General features: G+C 36.3%; 1 protein-coding gene across 1 annotated transcript in view; it reads right to left on the reverse strand.

Moving 5' to 3' along the window:
* Positions 1-18,200, reverse strand: part of CPD (carboxypeptidase D) — a 58,335-nt gene that overhangs the window by 33,885 nt on the left and 6,250 nt on the right. The window contains exons 2-4 of the mRNA XM_004684818.1: positions 17,296-17,543; positions 1,166-1,308; positions 795-964 (exon numbers count right to left, since the gene is read on the reverse strand). Coding sequence (XP_004684875.1) covers positions 795-964; positions 1,166-1,308; positions 17,296-17,543 — 561 coding nt within the window. The remainder of the gene's footprint in view (positions 1-794; positions 965-1,165; positions 1,309-17,295; positions 17,544-18,200) is intronic.

The following is an 18,200-nucleotide window of genomic DNA, read 5'->3' on the forward strand; positions in this document are numbered from 1 at the left end:
TCAGAAATAATTACAGATAGTCTACAGAGAGCCATTGCTACTACCATCTTCTCAGGTCTACACATTAAAATACTTACCACAATTCACTCAAAGGGAAGAGGATATGATAAAAGTCACATCAAATCATTATCAAAGTGAGCTTTCAGAAAGATTTCCAGGGGAAGTAGCAGATTATTCATTTCATAAGTTAGAAAGTTGATGATAAAATAGCTCTTCAAGTCTTTTAGAGAGCTTTTACTCCTGTATTCAGTTAGCTTGGAGGTAATGGTTTATACAATTTGATCGTCTTTTCAGGGTTTTAACACTGCCTTTCCTCCCAATTTTACAATTTTATCTAGCTGTGCTTAGAGTATATGACAAAAAAGCCACAAAAATACTTTTTATATAAAAGGGGAAAAAATCAAAAACAAGGAAAAATAAAAGCCAGGGATAGCAATAACATTTCCTAGACTATAGTTGTTGTTTTTTATTTTTTAAAAAAAGGTTTATTTATTTATTAATGCATACAGAACTGGAGTACAGGCCAGAGGTGCAGGGTTGGTGAGAGGATTCACCAGAGACAGAGTGGGGAGCAGAATAGGTAGATCAAGGAAGTACACTGCTGAGTGGATAAGGGGGTTGGTCAGGAGAGGTCCGCCAAGCCATGTGAATTGCCTCCGGGGCTGGGGATCGAACTAGCACTGAGGTGGCTGCGGCCAGCATATAGTACTGTGACACCAGGGAGGGCCCCCTAGGCTATAGTTCTAAGACATAAACAGATCTGATATTCTAAGAGTCTTAATTTAAACTCTTACCCAGTTAAAACTGCTGTAATGTTATAAGTTCCAGGAACAAGCAATCTGTAAAAATCACCAAATCTGCCTGTTGTGATATTATGATTAATACCAGCCACCGAGATGGTTGCATTCTCTAAGCCAGATCCTGTTACTGAATCTTTAACAAATCCTTTAACTCCAATGTGAACCTGGAAAAAAAAAATTAGAATCAAAGTGAACAGTTCAGAGACAATCAATTTGGAATGTAAAAGAACATAACCTTCCTGCACTGATACTAAAATTTCTAAAAAACAAGGCTAAAGAGTATCTAGTGTAGACTATTACTCATATGCAACCAAATCATTTAATCCATCATTTCCACACCCAAACTTTCCAGTCAGCTACTTTACCTTTTCAATCAATGTGATCAGAGACTCACGGTTGTTCTCCCATTCTTGTTTAAGCTGTGAAGCAGGTGGGTACTTGCAACACGATAGTTCTAGTGTGATTTCAAAACAGTTGGCCCACACATAATTATAATCTTGCATACCGCCTGTAACATGATAGAAAAAATAAGTTTACTTTCAGAATTTTACTTTTCAAAAGATAAAAAAAAAACTATATCAGCCTTTCTGCATGTATAAATTTTACTTTCATTAAATTGTTTGAAGTTGAAGTTTCTTCAACTGAATTAGAGAGGAACCAAAGAAGGTTAAAGGAATGAATATATATAAAAGGGAATATGCATAAAGGAAATAAACTTAATTGATAGTATAAACATGGAGAGGACGAACATACCCATTAGTAACAGTAGCAATAGTAAGAGCTCTACATTTCAGTATTTACTATATTCCAGATCTGTTCCAAGATTTTTATTATAAATGTGCATTAACATTTATTCTTTGCAAAAACTTATGAGGTATGTATTACTATTTACCCATTTTACAGATATATGAAGTGAGGCGCACAACATCTAAGATTTTTGTCAAAATGGGCATGATCTTAAAATTGTGAAGGATATTTATGTTAAGACATTATTAAGTAGCTACTATTCTAAATATATTCTCCTTTGCCAAGAGGGTGACAATACAATAAACAAAAGACTAGAGTGGAACAATTATACAAATAAGGGGAAGGAGGAACAAAAGAAAATCCTTTCAAAATATGCTTAATGGAAGAGAAAAGAAAAAGAGGAAAAAGCATCCATCATTAACCACCTTTAACACTTCTACACTAAATAAGCCTACACACTCATTCTACAGAAAGCCCATTATCATTCCTGTCACCTGATTTTTAAAAATAAGATTTTATTTGTAGGGAAATTTTAATTTGACAGAAAAATTAAAGGTATATAGAGATTTGTCTATAAACCCCTACCCCTAAACACAAATAGCCTCCCACATTATCAACATTTACCCCACCAGAGTTACAACAGATGAACCTACATTGACACACATTCCCATTCAAACTCAGTATATTTACAATAGGACTCAGTCTTGTTGTGGTACATTCCATGGATTTCCACAAATGTGTAATAACATGTTTCCATCATTACTATATCATACAGAGTAGCTTTATTGCCCTGAAAGTCCCCTGTCCTCTACCTGTTTATCTCTTTCTCCTCCCTAACCCCTGGCGTTCATTTACCTTTTTACTATCTTCATATGGTTTTGCCTTTTGCAGAATGTTATATAGTTAGAATCATACAGAACGTAGCCTTTTCAGATTGGTTTCTTTTACTTAGTAATATGTGTAGTATTGGTTCTTCCCAGTCTTTTTGTGACTTGATAGCTCAGTTTTGTTTTGTTTTGTTTTTTAAAAATTTATTATTTATTTTTGCAGAGAAGAACTGGGGTATTGACCAGAGGTGTGGAGGGCAAGGTGAGAGAGACAGAGTGGGGAGCAGAACAGACATACCTACAGAGACACAACTGCTGAAACACACAGCAGGCAAGTTAGGAGAGGTCAGCAGGGCCTTTTGGGGGTCAAATACAAGCCTCAAATTGGCAGGTGATAACTTGCACTGAGACAACCCCTCCCCCACTACATCATCAGGGAGGCCTCTTATTTCTCTTTAATACTGAATAATATGCCCTTATCTGGATATACCACACTGTATTTATCCATTTGACCTACTGAAGGACATTTTGGTTGCTTTCAAGTTTTGGTAATTATGAATAAAGTTGCTATAAACATCTGGGTGCAAATTTTTGTTCACAGTCATTTTCAACTCCTTTGGGTAAATACCAAGAAACATTAATTGCTCAATTGCATGAGAAGAGTATGTTTAATTTTTTAAGAAACAAAGAATATCTTCCAAAATAGCTATAATATTTTGCATTCTCACCAGGAATACAAAAAGGAGAGTTGTTACACATCTTCACCAATATTTGCCATTGCTAGTGGTCTAGATTTAGTCCATTGGTATAGGTTTAGTGATAATTCATTTTAACTTCTCTAATATTCTAATAGATACAGAGTATATATTCATGTTTGTCATCTATCTACGTTAGTGAGGTGTCTGTTAAGGTTTTTGACCCATTTTTTAAATTGTGTTGTTTTTTTTGCTTACTGTTGAATCTTTTGTTAAAAGATTATTTTGTGTAGAAGAACTGGAGTGTAGGTTAGAGGTAAGGGGGGTGAGGGGATTCACCAGAGAGAAAGTGGAGCAGTGGGCAAGGCAGGACATAATGCTGTGCCATATGTAGGTCAGCAAACTAAGGCCATTGCTGTGGACTTATGATGTCAGCACTGAGACTTAAGCCTATGTCACTAGGGAGGCCCTTATTGATGAATCTTAAGAGTTCTTTATATAGCTGGATAACAGTTCTTTATCAGATGTGATGTCCTTCTTTTGGGAGTTGAATAAGTCCATTGTGTGTATGTGTGTGTACACACACACACATATTTGTTATAACCATTCATTTATCAATGAATATTTAGTTGCTTTTTGGCAATTGTGAATAATGCTACAGTAAACATTTCTTTTTTCATTTGCGGCAAATATATTTTCAAGAACCTGTTTTCAACCCTTCATCATATATATTCCAAAGTGGGATTGACAAATCATTGGTAATTTTACCCTTAGCTCAAAAAGTTTTTCATAATGGCTGCACCATTTTATACTCCCACCAACCACGCAAATGGCTTCAAATTTGCCTCATCAACACTACTTTTCTTTTTTCAAATAGTGGAGGGTTTAAGATATGTCATTGTAGTTTTGGTTTGCATTTCCCTAATGATTGAGGATAACGAGCATATTTTCAGGTGCTTGTTGGCCATTTGTATGTCTTTTTTGAAAAAATACCTATTCAAATTCTTTGCCCATTTATCAATCCAACTACTTTTTTTTTTTTTGAGTTGTAGTTCTTTACATAGTTTAAATAGTAACCCTTTTTCAGATATATGGTTTCCAACTTGGTTGTATCCCTTGCTGTATAGATCTTTGGCAAAATTTTAGCAAAGGTGATTTGACCTGAATTGCCTTTCAAACGGTCATTCTGATCATTGGGTGAAAAAAGACTGTGGGAGGTGGCAAGAAGGGAAGCAGGGAGAGGGAGGAATTAGAAGAGAACAATGGCTTACACCAGGTTGAGGGAATGAAGACTGGATGGATCAAGATGTAGAAAGGACTTATTTATAAAGATTCAAGGATGGGCCCACCCTGGTGGCACAACGGGTTAGCATATAACACTGCAAGTGAGCCACAGCTGCTTCAGAGCAAGTTCCATCCCAGCCCCAGAGGTGATCAACATGGTGTGTCAGACCTCTGTTGACCCCTGCACTGCTCTCCTCAACAGTGTATTTCATTGATCTGCCTGTTCTGCTCCTCACTGTCTCTGGTGCATCCTCTCACCGGCCCTCACCTCTGGCCTGCACCCTAGTTCTGTATGCCTAAATAAAATAAATCTTAAAAAAAAAAAAAGAATCGGGCTCTCCCTGGTGGCACAGCAGGTTAAAGCACAGCACTAAGAAGCTAAAGCCACTTCAGCATGAGTTCAATCCCGGCCTGCCTTGGAGGTGACCCACATGGTGGGGCAGGCCTCTCCTGACCTGCCCACTGCTCCCCTCAGCAGTGTACTTCACCAGTCAGCCTGTTCTGCTCCCCACTCTGTCTCTGGTGAATCCTCTCACCCCCCACACCTCTGACCTATACCCCAGTTCTGTATGCACAAGTAAATAAATCTTTTTTAAAAAATCAAGGATGACTTCTAGATTTCTGATTTGAGAAATTATGGAGCAAGTAGTGTGATTGAGGAGATGAAGGAGAACAAAAGAAATAGATATGGCATGTCTATGGGTGTCTTTGGGTCTCTTCTCTTATTCCCTTGGCTTTAAATATTACCTATAGGGGCCCTCCTGGTGATCCAACGGGTTGGAGCGCAGCACTGTGAAGCTGGCTGGGGCTGCTTCAGTGAGAATTTGATCCTTGGCACTGAGGTGATCCACATGGCTCAGAAGACCTCTCCTGTCTCTCCCACTGCTCCCCTCAGGAGTGTACTTCATCGATATGCCTGTTCTGTTCCCCACTCTATCTCTGGTGAATACTCTCACCTCTTCTGCACCTCTGGCTTGTACCCCAGAGTTCTGTATGCACAAACAAAATCTTTAATAAATAAATATTATCTACAGGCTGACAATGCTGCCTGACCTCTTTCCTAGACTTCAGACTTGTACATCCAATAGCCTATTCAGTGTCTCTATTGCTTATTCAGTGTCTCTAAGTAGATATTGAAAATAACATATCCCATCGCTTCTCAGCCTTTTGACTAAGATCACGTGAAAACTTAACATATCCTCATCTTCCCCAAAACTGCTCTACATGCAGACCCTTCACACCCTGATTAATGGAACTTCCAGCCTTTTAGTTTGTCATGCCAAAAGTCCAAGAATAATATTCCACATCCAGAGTATCAGAATATCATGCTAGCCCTAAACTCAAAATACATCCAGAGTCCAAAAATTTCTCCTTGCCTCTACTGCTTCTGCCCTGGTACAAGCCACTATTCTTTCTCTGCCTGGATTTCTACAATCACTCTTAATAGGCTCCCTGTTCCTACCCTTGTCTTTATTTTTTTTCTCAACAGAGATGCCAGAGTGATTGTTAAAATGCAAGTCAGGTGTGTTTTCTCTGTACAGTGACTATTTCACACAGTCAGACTTTACAGTGACTTAAGGTCCTATGTGACTTGTCCATCTTCTTCTTTAACCTCCTTTCATGTTCTCCCCATCACTAGTCACTAGCTACACTGCTTTTTGTAGCTCACTGGATAGACCAGCTCTCTTCTGACTTTGGGTCTTTTTTTTTTTTTTAAAGATTTATTTATTTGTGCATACAGAACTGGGGGTACAGGCCAGAGGCTCAGGGGTGGTGAGAGGCTTCACCAGAGACAGAGTGGGGAACAGAACAGGCAGATCTACGAAGTACACTGCTGAGGGGAGCAGCGGGCGGGTCAGGAGAGGTCTGCCACACCATGTGGTCACCTCCGGGGCAGGCGGGAATCGAACTCATCTCATCGGAAGTGGCTTTAGATTCTCAGTGCTGTGCTTTAACCCACTGCGCCACCAGGGAGGGCCTGACTTTGGGTCTTCTTAACCTGCTCCCATACTTGAAATGCTCTTCCAGTTATTCCTACTTGACTAACACCCTCTCCTCCAGCTCTTTGCTCCAATTTCAACTTGAAAATGAATTCACCCTGACCTCCTTAAAGTTGCTGCTTCTCCCCATCATTATCTGAAAAACATCCCACCAGCACTTGCAATTCCTCCACCCTTTTCTACCTTTTTCTGCAGCACTTAGCAACTACTATTTACCCTTTTTTTGGCTAAATTTCCTCATGCAACATGAGGACAGAGACATTTATTATGCCCACGGGTGGATCTTCTCAGCACTAGAACAGTACCTGGCACATAGTTGTGTTCAATATCTATTTGTTGAAGGGATGGAAATAAATAGATTGGGACAGTGGCAAATTAAGATTTCTGTTTTTAATGCATTAAATTTGAAACATCTATTGAAGCTCCATGTGGAGATGTCAGACTTTTTTTGCTACAATATATATGGGTTTATACCCACCACAAACCTAGTGATTAAGTCATAATTTTTTTTTTTTTGGAAAGCAAGTTAACTCATTTTTTGGCTTTCTTTTACCTTTCTAGCATCATGGTACTCATTTTAGGCATGGCAGAACACTGGTTAGATGACGGTTGCTATATCCCTACCTCAACATATTTAGTCATTAAGGTGACATTAGTCACCTTTAGCTGTTGATTTATGATCCCCTCTGATAAGTGAATTTGTATGTATATACATGACACATACTATACATGCTATTCATCCCATATGGCATTTATTAAACTTTGCCAATTTTTACTGTTTTATTGGTCAGAGTATAATGGGCATTATGTATAAGATACTATACTACAGTTACAGAGCCTTTGTACGGAAGTAACTCAGAACACACAAAAGTAACAGTCTCAGAACAATGCAAATGTAAATGAATCTAAGTTTTTTGGACATGTAAAGCTTAATAGCTGTATTAAATTACAAACATGTCCAACTCACACATTTTATATTAGAAGGTAGTGAAATAGACTGCTTAAAACACTATAATCACCAGGTTTGGGTTACAGCATTCTTTTATCTTCCCTTAATTGTCTTACTTCATAGAAACTTATGAAATACCAGCTAAGAACAACAAGAAAGTATGGTTATAGGAGAATTTTAGAGAGTTATCTACTCAGCTTCTTAAACGCAGCTTTAAAAAGAACTGTAGCTAGACAGCTCCAGTCAATAAAAACATACTAATTACTCCTTGACCAGGGAATGTGAAGGAAGGTCAGAAGTCTTTTAAAAATAAAACTTAATTCCAAGAGAAGAAACTACATTCAGTGGCCTCTAGTGCTAAAAATCACACTATGGTAATTTTTTTTTAACATACAACTTCTATGAACAACCCAAAACTGATGGAGGCAAAGTTTCTTTATATATTCATATTAATTAATTAATACTATTAATTAAAATTAATCTATTATTAACATTAATAGGATTAATATTAGCTTCACAGTGTGGGATAAAGTACAGAGAAAAGTAATTAAATCTTAGTACATCCCACCCAACAGCAGCAGAATACACATTCTTTTCAAGTACACTCAAAACATTCACCAAGATAGACAATATCCTGGTTTACATAACATGACAACTTCAAAGGAATGGAAATCATACAAAGTACATTCTTTGACATGATGGAATTACACAGAAATCACAAAAGCTATCTATAAAGCATCCTTCCCTTAGTAAAATCTCATAAAAGTGAAACACATTTTCTCTAAGTTTGTAGTATATACTCCTATATGGCAAGTAGTGAGTTACAATATTTCCTTCATCTATCTCTTTTTAAACTGACAGGCATAAATGTCAGAAGAGTAACTCACTTTTATTTGGCAAGATAAAAATAATAAAGCTATCTAACTTAATAACAGCAAAAATTCTTTATATATCAGCTTCAAGTTCAGTTTAGCATTTATTTCTTAAGTTGCCTAAAAATCTGGAGACAATGGGACTATTGAGTTATGAATAATTTAAGAATGCTTTGTGAGATGCCACAAGGAGGCATTATTTGCCATCTGTGTTAAACTTAAAGCTTGTTTTTCGAGCCTTCCCTGGTGGCTTAGTGGGTTTAAGCACAGCACTAAAAAGCTAAAGCCACTTCAGCATAAGTTCGATCCCTACCCCGGAGGTGATGCACATGGCATGGCGGACCTCTCTTTACCCACCTGCTGCTCCCCTCAGCAGTTTACTTCGTCAGTCAGCCTGTTCTGCTCCCCACTCTGTCTCTGACGAATCCTCTCACTGCCCCTGCACGTCTGGCCTGAACCCCAGTTCTTTATGCATAAAATATAAATCTTTAAAAAATAAAAACAAAAACTTAGTTTATTTTTCTAGTATTAAATGTCAGTGACTGTATAATAAGTAATCTTAACTAAGTAGCTGGTTCAGGTCTGTTTTCTTAATTTTTTTTAACAGAAAACCTACTTACACAAAGTTTGAGTTCATTGATCAGTAGTAGGCCTGATGTTCCTCACATGTGCAATTACTGCAGATTCAGTTAATACATCTATTTTTTAAATTTGATTATGTCATGAGGTTCAATGTAGTCTAAATGATGAAATGTCAATTTCCCAAACAAAGAAAAGAAAATTTAATATTCAAAGAAAAATTTAGTTTTGGGATTGAGGCACTGACTATAGGAATACCTCAAAGCAAGAAAACAATTTACTGATTGTATAAAGAATCTTTTCTCATAAATAGATAATACTCTATTACCCATTAGTCTCTCAAGGCACTAGTTAAACAAACGATCTTCAAAACAAACGATCTTCTACAGTAAAGTAATTATGAAAAATATGCAAGACCCTACATTTAAAAAAATTATCTATATATGTATAGATATAGATCTCTCTCTCTCTCTCTCTCTCTCTCTCTCTCTTTTTTTTTTTACATCATTCTTCCTCTTTGTACAATGCACACTTTTTCTCCTCTCAGGTGTAGTCCCCATAATATTCCCACCACCAACTCACCCATGCACACTAGTCCCTAGTCCCTTGTGTTCTTCCCTCCTGTTTTTATGATCCTTCTCCCTCCCTTCCTCCTGCAGACCAAACATTTCTTAAGTTGGTATCTAAAAGTTTTCATTTTAAGTTTAAATAGTTGCAAACAATGTAATCACGTGCAGCATATAAATTTTTATATTTTAAATAAAACTTTATAGTTATTTTAGATTATCCAAATAAATAAAAATACCATAGTAATTTCATTCCTAGAATCAACTATTTGAAACTGTTCTTGCTGCTTGGCTGGGTCTCCCAGACTCCCTAATGCCCCTTGCATCTTTTCCCTAGAATGAGGGGTCAAACCTCTATCCCGATGTCCTGAGCTAAGGGATGTGGGAAGGAGAGGAGCAGAGCAACCAAGGGGGGTTAAAAGTTAGAACACATGTGGCCAGTTTTCTTCTCCTGTGAACAGTGACCTGCACAGACAAGCTTCACTTTCTACACGGGCTTGCACTGGTGCGGCACCTGCAGCTTCACTTATGTAGCCTCTGGTGCTCCTCCCTCACTCTGGTTCTTGACTTTTTGGTGATGGGTAATGCCAAATACTGTAGTTCTCTGGTATCCTCTTCAGTGGGCTGCCCATTTTGTTTCCCAACATGTGTACCTGACTTAAGGTTTGTCTCCAGGCCTCAACAGGCCAGTTCTCTACACAGTGGGCCAGCTTCTTCCCTCCAGGTTTGCCCATAGGTCCCAACACCAGGTTAAGCTACAGTGACTGGCCCCTCCAGGATCCAGCTGGTTGGCCCTTTTTATTTGCTACTGGCTTCTTCCTCCACATTGCTGATGGCTCTAGTCTTAAGCTAGCAAATTTTTTCTGACTTTCCTCAGTAGATCAACTATAAAGTATCAAAATGAATTATACAAGGACTCTATAAATCTTTCTTAGAAAAAAGCTGCCATATAATTTTTTAATAAGAAAGTATTTTAGGGCCCTCCCTGGTGGTGTAGCAGATTAAAGCACAGCACTAAGAACCTGAAGTCACTTCAGCATGGGTTCAATCCCCTCCCCGGAGGTGACCCACATGGCGAGGCAGACCTCTCCTGACCCACCCATTGTTCCCCTCAGCAGTGTACTTCATCAGTGGGCCTGTTCTGCTCCCCACTCTGTCTCTGGTGAAGCCTCTCACCACCACTGCACCTCTGGCCTGTACCCCAGTTCTGTATGCATAAACAAATGAATCTTTAAAAAAAAAATAAAGTATTTTAGAGTACAGGAATATAGATGGACAATTTCCACTCTAAATTTAGAGTTTACTATTGTTTCATATTTAAAATTTTTCAAAGGAATAAAATTTGATTTCCATGAACAATTTATAATAAATTAAGTGATAATTTTGTATTTCTTGAGATATTTTTAAAGCTAATGAGCACAGTATTCACAAAACATTTTAGGAATGTCTGGGTTAATGAATGGAAAAAAGTCTCTTCTTGAAAAAAAAAATCTCCCATTTTCATATCCTTTAAATTCAAATTTACTTTAACAGAGCCCTCACTGAACTTGGTCTTTGTATTCTGAGTAACTTATCTTATGACAATCTATTTCCTTCACCACTCCTACTGAATATATATTTGCTAGTGACATGGTTCTACAAAGGTAAACCAAATTACACAGTCCTGTCTAAATTGGTCAACACTGCCTCTCACACAGCTCTTTGAACTACTTTTAAAAAAAACTGCTTTCCCATTCTCTACCACCTGTGTTCAATAGGGAAAAAAAAGAGGAAGAAGAAGGAGAAAAAGCACACCTAATTTAGACATTGGTTCTGAATATTTAGGGGTCAAATCATAAATAAAATAGTTTTTAGTGTTGTTATCAACCTTTTTGTTAGTCTGTTATTATATTACAAAATACACAATTGAATTGATCCTAAAGGTCAGAATTTATATCAGGCTATATTTCAGTTTACTAAAGCAAACTTGTGACTCAAGTAGAAGCAAATACTGAGTATTGTTTTACCTTTTGGCTTTCCTTATAAATTAGGAATCACTCAGATTAAATAGGAGGAAAGGGAAGAGATCCAGTCAGTTCTTATACAAGATCAGAAAAGATGTAGAACATTTTACTAAGACATCTTTGATTGTTAATAGTGTTCTTAAAACAGACTGAGAATTAGTATCTGAGTTGTCAGCATTCCTTCAACATCCCAGTACAAAATGTCAAAGTACATTCCCTTTGGAGCTGAAAAAGCACTTACCTGTTACATGAGGGTGTAAGGGTGTGTGTGTGTGTATGTGTTCTCTTTGAACTGTTACATTTCTGGCTCTAGGCAATTAAATTATTCCAGGAAATAGTATCAACTCAATTTTCAAAATAATATACATTACCATATGTTTTCCAAATATCTCATAACTTCTAAATCTCTTTATCATCTTTACCTCTCTCCCAAGCCCCAGAACCTATTTCCCAACTGCCCATTAGACTCTGTGACCAGTACATTAGGAAGCACCTCCAATTTTTACAATTTCCTCCAAATGATTTTTACCACTTCCATTACCAGTCTTATCCAGGTTCAGAACTTGAAAATTTTATCTTTGGGTCCTTTCTCCCCATAACAACCTGTTCTACCATCTAACTAAAGGCTACCATCTAACTGAAGGTCAATCCTGCAATTCCTCTTGCATATTTTCTTATATATTTTATACTTCTTTCTATTTTATAAAACATCACCCCTCTAGGTGGAGTGGGGAATGGGATCAAAAACAGGGGGGGGGGGAGGGAGGGAAATGCACGGGACTATGGTGGTGGCACAGGGGTGATTTGGTGATGGGAAACCCGTGGGGATTACAATTGAGATGAAAAAAAAAATGTGAAAAATGATGTAAAAATAAACTTTTTAATAAAAAAAATATATATAAAAACAAACAAACAAACAAAAAAAAACATCACCCCTCTAGATAAAGCCCATATCTTGGAGGGCTTGGGGGGTACAGGGAATGGAAAGACTTCATTCTTATAAGAATTGACAGAAAAACCTTCCTAGTCTTTTTCCCTCTAAGCTCTTCCCCTGCCGATGCCCTCTGCATAAAGATAACTCCAGAGAAAATTAACAGTACACTATCCTTGCTATCAAAGAAGTCACACAAGCAGAAGACAAAAAACTATTCATAACATAAATAGAAAAGCATTATATGATCGTATAAACAAAATTTAGAAAGGCAATGACAATTATTATAGGATAGGCTTCAGCTGAATTGGAGAAAGGCACTCCAGAGAATAATCCGACATATGAAGGTTCACATTTTTTGGGGAAAAAAAAAGTAATTCAGTGATAGAAGATAAGAGAGTAGACTAGAAATGGAGACTAGTCACATACAAACACAGAACCAGACATATATTCCACAAGTCTGAGAACTGATAAATTTCTTATCATCACTACAAGTTAGTAAACACACCCTGTAGGAATATTACCTAGGAGGATAGTGTTCTGTACATGTTCATTAGGCCAGACTGGTGTTTTATTTATTTAAGCCCACCATGTCCTTGCTGGTGTTTTGTCTTCATGATCAGTGCTGAGATATCTTTAAAACTTTTGCTATATTTCTGGATTTGCCTGTTAACATCAAATAGTATATATTTTTCAGCTCTATACTTTCCCTTTGATTGATTTTTTCAATAGGCTCCAACTTTCTGATGTCCTGTGGTTTAATCCATATGCTCTGTTTAATGACACAGAAAATGCTCCTCAAGAAAAAGCTTTTTCCATTTTGTCACCAAATCTATCCTCTTACACTGTTCAAAGCAATTCTGTAATTATTTTTCCTATGTTCTTCACTTTCTGTCAGCTATCTACTTCAAGCCAAATACATCTCAATTTTTAGAGCATATTAGTGACTTCCACTTACACACAGAATGGTTGCCCATATGATCAAAGGAGTTTATAGTCACAAAAACAAACAAAAAAACGGAATTAGTTTCATTATACACTCTCTGGTCACATTTTATACCTGTTTACCCATAGTATAAAAGAAGGAGGAGAATCAGTCCCAAGTTAGCAGTGCCTTGAAAGGACATAATAAATATAGCTTTATAACAACTGTCCTGACTAACCATAGATTGCACAGACAGCACAAAGGACTGATAACTATATTTCTGACCAATTTCCCATCTTAATATTCATTCATGTGATAAAGAAGGCAATGTAAAAGTAGGTTATCTGAGATAAACTTCTTTGGTTTAGTCCTCATTGGAAATGACTGACATATAAACAAAACAAGATAAAAAGAAAAGCCTAAGTAGTTCCTCTTTATCTGTGGTTTCACTTTCCAGTCTCAGTTACATAATGCACATAGGGAAATAGCATATATAGGTTTCAGTACTGAGATTTCAAGAATCTCTCTTCTCTCACACACACAGGGTGTGTGGTGTGGTGTGTGTGTGTGTGTGTGTGTGTGTGCGCGCGCGCGCGCCCAGGTTGGTGGGGGAGGAGGTGTGGGGTGGGTGTTGGGGGAGAAGGAGCGGACATGCACGCACATGCGCGCTGGAATGCAAACACAAGTTAGAATTCCAAAGCTCTGTTCTTAGCCATTATACTACTCTGCCTTCTAGAATTCTATACGCAGGGAAATAAAGTATAGCAATTTTCTGCCAAAGTCAATTTCTAAAAGTTACCCAAAATTGTGACCTTTAATAATTCCAATTATAAGTAATATGGGATTAATTACCCCTTTAGAAATGTTAACAAGTTGAAAGAAGGTAATTTTTTATTAGGCCTTTCAAAATTAATTAAATTTGCTTGAAAATACAACATATTAAACCATCAGGTAATTTTTATAATATCTTCAAAACTGTAAAATTAAAAAAAAAAAGGAATTGTAGATAAAAGATACATAATTCATTATAAATAGAATGTCTGTTCCCTGAATTAGTTCCGCTTAAGCTCTTAACAATAAGACTTGAGCAAAGGAATGTGGCTATTCACAGCTTTATTAGGTTAGTCATTCCCTAGAGGGATCTTGCAGTTTTGAGAGACTTGTTCAGAACAGTAAGGCCCACCCACATAGGCAGCTAGATATGCTGAGTCAATACAGGCAATGAAGGGGAAGTTGGTAAGGGCTAGATAACCCCACATTCCACATTAATGCACTGTTGTCTGATTTTTGCCAGCAGGAGCCATTTCTACTTTGCTCCCATGGTATACCTACATCTATAGGACGTGGCAGGTGCTCAGTAATATTTGCTAAGTGAATAAATGATACTGCACAAACTATTTCCTCTCTTGGACCTTCATTTCTCATAAAGCAAAAGAGTTAGACTAAAAATATATATTCACTTTCAGCTCTACAAGCCTATACTTCTTGAAGCTAGAATGCCAAATTACATCACATAAAGTATGAGTAAAATTACTCCAGGACATCCGGGTCTGAATATATCCCTAGTCATAAGGTTTCACAATATCTTACTCACTGCACTCCCATATAAGATAAACAAAATAGATTTGTCCTGTGGAAAGTGCTTAACACTGCTAAGGTAGCAAAAGACACAAGCTGGTTGTGGTAGAAATAACATAAAAGACAACTGATCATTCAGGTAAAAGAAATGTTGATACTTATAAAAACAATAAAAATGGTAGTAGCAAAATTCAGCTTCCTGTCATGTTCAAATAATCAGAAAAAAACTGGTATCTGGTGCTACCTTATTTCCTGTGAAGGCAGCACATTTATTTCTTAAAATAGTACAACAAAGATTTACCTTCCTTAATCAAATGTCAATTAGAAATTACTTTCCAATTTTTTACAACTTGCTCCTAAATAGAAAATTATTTCTATTATTAGCCTGTCTGGTGTCCTTGAGGTTAAGTCTTAGTCAATGCTGTCATCTCTATGGTCTAGATCAGCTCCCTCCACATATGGTGCTGCAGACCTCTCCTGTCTCACCCTCTGTGCCCCTGAGCAGTGTATTTCAGTGGATTCATCTGTGCTGCTCCCCACTCTGTTTCTGGGGAATTCTCTCACCCCAGTACCTCTGGCCTTTAACCCAGTCCTTCAACACAAATTAACTAAATAATCTGATTTGATGCAGATAAGTCTGATTTTTTTTTAAGATCCTTATTTTTTTTAAATATAAAAGTTAAATAATTTCCAAATTACCTTAAGTTGTTAAGGGAGAAAGTTTGGCTTCTAAATATCTTAAACAAACATGTCGATGTTTGTTACATAAAAGAAACAGGTAGAAACTATAGAGGAATCAAGACGCTATAAGGTATCAAGGCCTCAAATTCAGGACTCGATTTGGTACACACTTCTTGAGAGAGTAGCTTCAATAAAGACATGTTAAGAGAAAAATCATAAGATACTTTATGACTGACTGACAATAAAAAGATAAGGAAGACTTACAGCATTTCACCATGGACAGATTCTAATAAGAGAAAAAGTTATACTGATGACATTTCTATGGATTGACTTGCTTTTTATGTTTACTCTTAGTCTAAGCCTGTGCATAAAAACAAAGTAGTTATTATGCAACAGATATCAAAAGTTTAAAAAGCTTGAGAGCTGCTTTCATAACATTTAAAAAGAAAAGGTAAATAATTCGAGCTTACATAATCAATTCTTTAAAAACTAGCATTCCCTGGGAAACTGGAACCCTTATATACTACTGATGGGAATGTAAAATGGTACCAGTAATTTTACTCCTGAGTATACATCCAAGAGATCTGAAAGCAATACTCCAATAGTACTTATATAATGATGGTCATAGCAGCATTCTTCACAATAGCCTAGAGATGGAAACAACCCAGCATCCATCAACAGATGAATGGATAGATATACAATGGGCTATCTCTTAGCTGTAACAAGAACTGGTTATGGTAACAACTACAAATTATTCCAATGATATGAAATATCTAGAATAGGCAAATCATAGAAGTAGAAAGTAGACTGGAGATTCCAGTAATGAGGGGACAGAAAAGAATGCCACTGCTTAATGGCTAGAGAGTTTCTGTTCGAGGTGAAATGTTTTGTAAATACACAGTGGTAGTATAGCTGTACAAAACTATGTAAACAACGCTGCTTAGTTTTATACTTAAAATGGTTATATTTTATGTTTTTATAAAATATGTAGACATAAACATATAACAACAACAACAAAAAGCATTCTATGATCACCCCAATAATTAAAATCCAAAAAGAAAAGTGCCTTTATATAAAATGGAGAGAACTCTGGTTATCACATTAACTAAACCATACAACTTGGTCACTTGCAGCCTGACTTTATATGTGTCCTGATGTGATGAGATCTATACATAGTCTTGCTGGAAAATACGACTTGAATCTTACCACAAAGATAGAGAAAAATCTAGAATATGGAATATTCTATTGAATAACTCAACTGATGGTGCGTCTTCAAAGGATTCACCATCATTTAAAAAAAAAGTTCATGACTATGACTGTTGTAGACTGGAGAAACTAAAAAAGCACAAGATCCAAATGTAGTGCTTAAACCTTGAATGGATCTCATTTGGAGCAAAAGGAGCTATAAAGGGTATTTTGGGATAATAGAGGAAATTTGAGTTATGGACAATATGTGAGATAGTAAAGAGTTATTATTGATTTCTTTATTAGGGTTATGGTACATAACACGAGCTACGATACATAATTGTACACAAAAATGTCCCTACACTTGGGAAAAAAAATGTTGAGCTGGTTACAGATGAAGTGTCATAAAATCTGCAATTTACTTTTGGCAGTTTTGAGAAAGAGAAAGAGCACATGTGTGCAAGCATTTGGAGTAAGATAATGGTAAAATTTACATGAAGGTGTGATGTGCTTGTTTAGTTTTCTTTTAATTTTGCTGTGGATTTGAAATTTTCAAAATAAAGATTGTTAAAAATTAAAATTCCTCAGAAACTCCTATTTTCCAGTCAGAAAAAAAGTTAAGAAAGCTAAATGAACACGGGGAAATACAGAACAAATTCTGTGCTTTTCATACCTTCTACATCATACCAATGTGCACCATTCGTAATCCCATCTTTGAACGTCTCGTCTTCATCTCCTGGGCAATGGGGCACACCAGTTTTCATTATTGGGTGGTTTGAAGCATAGGCTCTTGCCAAGTATTTAAAAACTTCATCATCTGAGGTTTTACTGTAGATTCCAGTAGGCTTATGTTCTGGAGAATCATCAAAAGGATAGCTTGCTACCACTGAGCCACCATGTAGATTTCCAGAGAGAACAAACCTTTGAAAACATAAGCAAATTATATATTATTTTTAAAAAGCTGAGAAAATGTCATGTATTTAAAAATTCTATAATATCTTCCATAAATGAACTCTGTTATTCCTCCCTTAAAGACCTAGAAAACAACCCTATTAGCGGTTATAATCAATACAAGAAAATGAAGAAAGCATTATAAATTTAACAAATTTCAGTCAAACCATTTTATAAATCAAGTTAACTTCAAGTAACTTTAAAGAATTTTTCCATTATTGAAATTATAGCTGAAGAACACAATATAGATGTTTATGTATAAGGGCGATCTTAATCACAGAGTTCCAAATTCATATATAGGTTAGACAATATGAGCTTTCCAATATTCATAGATTTTTTTGACTTACAAAAATGATTATTTAATATAGTTCAACCTAGTACTTGTATTTTATAACATGCAAAGTTTAATAAGTATAGATAACTATTTGTTGACTAAATTAATAAGGTAAATAGCTTTCATCTTTACCCTCTAATTTAAAACAGAATATATTTTACCTCAAAAGTTTCCAATACACTAGATTCACATTTTCTTTCTTTCTTTCTCTCTTTCTTTCTCTCTTTCTTTCTTTCTTTCTTTCTTTCTTTCTTTCTTTCTTTCTTTCTTTCTTTCTTTCTTTCTTTCTTTCT

This window comes from Condylura cristata, unplaced genomic scaffold, assembly GCF_000260355.1.
Source record: "Condylura cristata isolate star-nosed mole 26May11 unplaced genomic scaffold, ConCri1.0 scaffold00017, whole genome shotgun sequence".
Classification (NCBI taxonomy): Eukaryota; Metazoa; Chordata; class Mammalia; order Eulipotyphla; family Talpidae; genus Condylura; species Condylura cristata.